The sequence below is a fragment of the Pieris rapae genome, chromosome 3 (assembly GCF_905147795.1).
Source record: "Pieris rapae chromosome 3, ilPieRapa1.1, whole genome shotgun sequence".
NCBI classification, from domain to species: domain Eukaryota; kingdom Metazoa; phylum Arthropoda; class Insecta; order Lepidoptera; family Pieridae; genus Pieris; species Pieris rapae.
The window spans coordinates 4,180,831-4,186,830 of NC_059511.1; the positions used below are offsets into that span (position 1 = coordinate 4,180,831).

General features: G+C 31.5%; 1 protein-coding gene across 1 annotated transcript; it reads left to right on the forward strand.

Moving 5' to 3' along the window:
• Positions 1-101: 101 nt before the first annotated feature.
• LOC110997091 (vacuolar protein sorting-associated protein 45) lies at positions 102-5,662 on the forward strand. Its single transcript, XM_022265073.2, has 9 exons — positions 102-306; positions 464-662; positions 920-1,069; positions 1,464-1,717; positions 1,928-2,062; positions 2,490-2,630; positions 3,174-3,311; positions 3,811-4,062; positions 4,542-5,662. The coding sequence occupies exons 1-9, from the start codon at positions 214-216 to the stop codon at positions 4,875-4,877; spliced, it is 1,698 nt and encodes a 565-aa protein (XP_022120765.2). The 5' UTR covers positions 102-213; the 3' UTR covers positions 4,878-5,662.
• The last annotated feature ends 338 nt before the right edge of the window (positions 5,663-6,000 follow it).

Here is a 6,000-nt window from a genome sequence, read left to right on the forward strand (position 1 = left end):
ATACCTATCGATTATACTGTTGTGGTTTGTGCGCATCCCTATACTACGTTAAAGATATGACAGATAACTTGACACTATCAAAAACAATCGATTTGACATATAAATGTTTAATAATTTAGATTTATTCAATGTTTTGTTTTCACAATAATTTAAAATAAGGGTCTAGAGTTTAAAAAAAAAATTGAGAACTGAAACAAACTATAGATATTCAAAATGAATGTTATACAAGCCGTTAAGATGTATATAACTAAAATGACAGAGGAGAGTGGTCCTGGAATGAAAGTTATTCTTATGGATAAAGAAACTGTAAGAATATGAAATGTCTTTTTTATTTATTTGTGTATGTTTCTGAGATCACAACATATTTCATTGATAATCGATCGGTACCTGATGTCAATGATGTTTTTGAGAAAATTGCTTACAATCTTTTATAAAAAAATTATAAGTGTATATATTGTTGTAGACTAGTATAGTAAGCATGGTCTTCAGCCAGTCTGAAATCCTCCAGAAGGAAGTGTATCTTTTTGAGAGGATAGACAGCATGGCAAAGTGGGACAACTTGAAACACATGAAGTGTATAGTATTCCTTAGACCCACTTCTGAAAATCTTGCTCTATTGTGTAGAGAACTAAGGTGTCCTAAGTATGGGGTTTACTATATTTGTAAGTACTACTAATCATACATATAATTATATAAATAATGATGATATAACATATTTTTTTATATTAATTAGGAGAATTAATAGCCATTAAATATTGTAATATCATTACAGTAGTGAGTCAAAAGTAATACACCCAAGTCACACTTATTAAAAAAATCCAGAATTGTTATTTTTAAAATTCAATATATTTTATAACAGTAATATTTTTTATAAGTAACATAAATAGACATTATGATTATTTAGAGATATTTTTTTTAGATTTTAGCAATGTGATATCTAAATCTGATGTGAAGACTCTGGCAGAGTGTGATCAGCAGGAGTCAGTAAGGGAGGTCCAAGAGGTGTTTGCTGACTACTTAGCTGTTGATAGACATCTTTTCTCTTTCAACATTGTTGGATGCTTACATGGTACAATTGTTGATATTTTAATAAATGCAATGCATTAATTGTTAAACAAAAGCAAACCAGAAAAAAACTACTCATTAAAGTGTCAGTAAGAAATATGTTTTAAAGCACATATTGGGTTTGGCTCACTCATTAATAATTTATTTAGATTTTTTTTCAACAAACTCTTATTATATCTAAATGTTCTAGAGCTCTGTTTTCCTGTCTATTTTTATAACATCTTATTTGATGTATTTTTTTTAGGATAGATAGGCTTATCCAATGTTATGTTGGTTTTCACTTAAAAGCCCTTTAAACTTTAAAATAAATATTATAAGATTAAATAAATCTAGATTAGTGGTCATAATAGACTCAATAAAACCTACTATTTCATAAACAATCATGCTTAAAAATTCAGGTAAGTCATGGAATCAACAACATCTCCAGCGGTGTTCTCAAGGCCTGCTTGCTTTATTCTTGTCGTTAAAAAAACGACCTGTTATTCGATATGCATCTGGTTCAACTGCATGCTCTCGCCTTGCGGAAAGAATTAAGGAGTTAGTAAGAAGAGAGTCAGCTCTGATGGACAATAATATACCATACAGTGACGTATCTCCACAGTTGCTAATATTAGACAGACGCGATGATCCAGTTACTCCACTATTACATCAGGTAAGAAAGAATATCAGGAACATTTAAGTCTTTTTATATACATATACATACTACAAACTGTTATTATATAAAAGTGTTCTAGATTTAAAAAATGAAGACAATAAAAATAAATAAAGGTAACAAATATTGAGTATGAATAATTAGTAATTTTTTGGCCATGATTTTTCATTTGTGTATTAAAGCGTACCTTTTAGCCATGATTACTTTCAGTGGACATACCAAGCAATGGTCCATGAATTGTTGACTATTAACAATAATCGTGTGAGTCTAGCACATGTTGCTGATGTTCACAAGGACTTGAAAGAGGTAGTGCTAGCTGCGGAACAAGATGAGTTTTATGCTAAGGTAGTTTATCCTGAACACCATTTATATCTTTTAATAACGTATCATTTGTAGTTCTATACTGTCTAATACAACTAGAATAGCTTTTTTGAACAATATTTTTTTTTTCAAAGACAAAAATATGTGCTTCGATCCCCGGTTTGTGCACCAATGGATTTTCTTTCTATGTGCGCATTTAACATTTGCTCGAACGGTGAAGGAAAACATCGTGAGGAAACCGATATGTCTTAGACCCAAAAAGTCGACGGCGTATGTTAGGCACTGGACGCTGATCAGCTACTTGCCTATAAGATTTAAAAATGATCTTGAAACAGATTCAGAAATCTGAGGCCAAGACCTATAGGTTGTAGCGCCACTGATTTATTTATTTTTTTAAATATGTGCTTGGTTAATCTTTTTAAACTAAACACTACAGTGTTATTTTTTGCAGAATCTATATTCCAATTTTGGTGAGATTGGACAAACAATCAAATCTCTTATGGAGGAGTTTCAGAGGAAAGCAAAAAGCCATCAAAAGGTCGAAAGTATAGCAGATATGAAGAATTTTGTTGAGACATACCCGCTTTTTAAGGTAATGTTAACATTGAGTTTTTCTATTTAAGTTAGTGATAGGTGCTGCTTGGTTTCCAAACGAAAAACAATTTATGTTTGAAAAGAGTACTACAACTTATTACTATCAAAAACTTTAATTATTGCACAGATAAGTATTTTTCCTATCTCAAAGGACTTTAACGGACCTCAGATCCAGAAGTTAACTTCATGGATTTCGTAAATGTGGAAAATGAAATGTATTAGAACGAGCGGCCTTTGATTCTGCTACAAACTTCGACCAAACGATTCTACCGTATTATATACAGTATATAATCTTTTCCGTTAATGTACCAGACTTAACTATTAAATAATAATCTAAAGGTCTGTTTCACAATGTATGGATAAAGCACCAAATGCTATGCAACACAAATTATCCGGATGTATAAGTTCCGAATAAGAATCTTCGCGTTTCATGACGAGTAGTCGTGAAACGCAACAATAGTGTTTATAAGTATTAAATAGCTTATTTGGAGCTTATCCATACATTGTGAAACAGACCCTAAGATTCTAATAATGTTAACAGAAAATGTCAGGTACGGTGTCAAAACATGTGACTGTTGTTGGAGAGCTGTCAAGTACAGTGGGGCGACATGAGTTGCTGCAAGTCTCCGAACTGGAGCAGGAGCTTGCCTGTCAGACTGACCATGCAAAGCATTTGCAGGTACAAATATGACGTTAATATACAAAAATTAAATAAAAATTCATTCGCGCATCCGTTTAACCATGTGATAACGGAATTAAAATTTCATGATGAAGGATATACTTTTAGGTCAATTTTATTTTTGTATCATCTGATTCTTTTTTAAACCTAATATAGGAAATTTAACCGTTACACGCTATGTACGTTTATCTACCAGAGAGGTGAAAGTTTTAATTTCTAATCCATTGTTCTTATTTAAATATTTATTAAAATTTACTAAGCATTCTCAGTGGAATGATTGGGTGCCCTGTGTAATAATATAGAAAATTTTGTTAATGATTTCCTTTCACCATCATAATATCATTACACGAGCTATAGTTATTTCTTAATTATTAAAAAATTAAAATGCTAAAGCCATAAAACCGGTTTCGTCGTTCGGTTTCGACTTAAAATAATCGGATCGGATTTGTCCAATATTATTAGTAGCACTAATTTATTTTAATTATTATTTAATTTTCAGCGTTTGAAAGGCCTCTTCAATAACGAAAAAGTCCGAACAGAGGACCTCGTTAAACTGGTAGCACTATACGCCCTTCGGTACGAGAAACATGCCAGTAACGCCCTCTCATCCCTGGTGGATTCGTTGAAATCTCGCGGCGATGAAGTTGCGCGTGCGCCGGTCCTTGTATTGGAGTATGGCGGGGCTCATTCAAGACAAAGTGATTTATTTGGATTGCAAGACGCAGCTAAGATTACAAAGAGATTGTTCAAAGTGAGAATTATATTTTTAGAGCTTTCTATTTTATTTTAAAAATAAGTTACTTTTTGTTTGGTTTGTTAATTATATAGCAATATGCGAGTGTTTCTGTGGCAGTTTAAGTGATCATTTTTAAAGTCTTCTGTCATTTCCTAAACAACATAGACACGAAGATTAAATCATATCTATACTAATATTATAAAGAGGAAAGGTTTGATTTTTTGTTTGTTTGTTTGTATGAATTGAATAGGCTCCGAAACTACTTGGCAGATTTGAAAAATTCTTTCACTGTTGGAAAGCTACATCATTCCTGAGTGACATAGGCTATATTTCATTTTCAAAAAAATAGGCATCCTTACTAAAATTACGATAACATTAACATTTGTTTATTATTTGATACAATTCTAACAGATGGCGCTGAGTTAAAGGTAGTAGTTTGGCAAGACGACGTTTGCCAGGTCAGCTAGTAGTGTATAAATCTTTTAAAATTGTAGGGCCTCAGTGGCGTAGAAAACATATACACCCAACACAGTCCCCTACTAAAAGACACCTTGGAAGATCTTCTAAAGGGAAAACTTCGCGAGAATCTTTACCCCTCAGTAGGTGGAGAGGATATTACCAGAAGACCCCAAGAAGTAATAGTTTTCATTGTGGGAGGAGTAACATATGAAGAGGCATTTTGTGTGCATCAGTTAAATCAGGCGAACCCAGGTGTCAGGATTATACTTGGCGGAACAACTATACATAATTCCACCTCATTTTTGGAGGAAATAAAATTCGCAATGCAAGGTGTACAGAGGATGCACACGCGGCATATAAGGAACGTCTAATCTGTAGTCGAAGGATTTTAATTAATACTTAAAATCATTTTCATCATAGTATGTATATGTAAATCCATTCCTGTCAACTCCAATTGTAACATCTTGTATATCAGTATATAACAATTGTTATATCAGTGTATCTCATTTGCCGATGTACGATTGAATTTTACATTATTAGTTAAACACGATTAATATGTCCTAGTGATCTCCATTTGCAGTAAAGAAAAAAATGTATCTAGTTTATAAGTGTTTAATGTATCATAATATGTTGGCTTGTTGAAGTTTTTATTTAGAATGATAGAGGAAATTTTGTAAAGGATGTGAAACGAAATTGCACTAAGCGAACTCCTTTCTGAACTGTGAAACATGTATTATTGTATGTAATAACAAAAAATGAGGCATGATTTTGAATAGAAATTGTAAAAAACTAACCAAATGTATGGAAACTCCGAAATAGTAAACAACCTATTTAAGATAAACTATATCTTGAATTTGTATAGTTTACTTAGTGCATACAGTAATTACAATCAATTATTTTAATAATTATTAATAAGTGAGTATAAATTTTTACAATGTTACATATAAATTTACTGTATCTGTTATTATTTTAGTCCCTAAGTCCCTAAGACTAGAATGTTTTTGTCATCTCTATATGTATAGACAAACATACTTTTTAAATTTGTATATAATTTGGTTTATGTGATAAATTAATGCTATACTAGTATTATTAAGTTCATAACCTTAAAACAACCAAAAGATATATTCAAATATTTATTAAACCTATTCAATATTCATTAGCTGTATTTTCTCATATGAAATCCCTTAGAAAATTCCCTATGACAAAATGAAGCTCGATTATTTAAATAATTTACTTAACATAAGATTCGGTGTTAAAACTTACTAATACATTTCAACAAATCAATAAGTGTTCTAATAGTATTGTCTTGTATTTATCTATACGTAGCAGTGTGTCAAAAATTTTTAGGTAGTCGGTTTCTGTGATTTAATCGAACGCCAAATGTATTAGTCACATTGAGACTACAAAAATTTGACGCCAAAAATTCGCTATATTGTTTTTAAAATTATGATATACCCAGTGATAGTGACATCACAGTATATACGAATCTAACGA

Excerpts from the sequence above, each read along its gene's own strand:
- LOC110997091 (XM_022265073.2), top strand. The coding sequence starts at position 214 with ATGAATGTTATACAAGCCGTTAAGATGTATATAACTAAAATGACAGAG. Across the intron at positions 2,631-3,173 it reads AGACATACCCGCTTTTTAAG|AAAATGTCAGGTACGGTGTC; the intron begins GTAATGTTAACA and ends TAATGTTAACAG. Across the intron at positions 4,063-4,541 it reads TTACAAAGAGATTGTTCAAA|GGCCTCAGTGGCGTAGAAAA; the intron begins GTGAGAATTATA and ends TTAAAATTGTAG.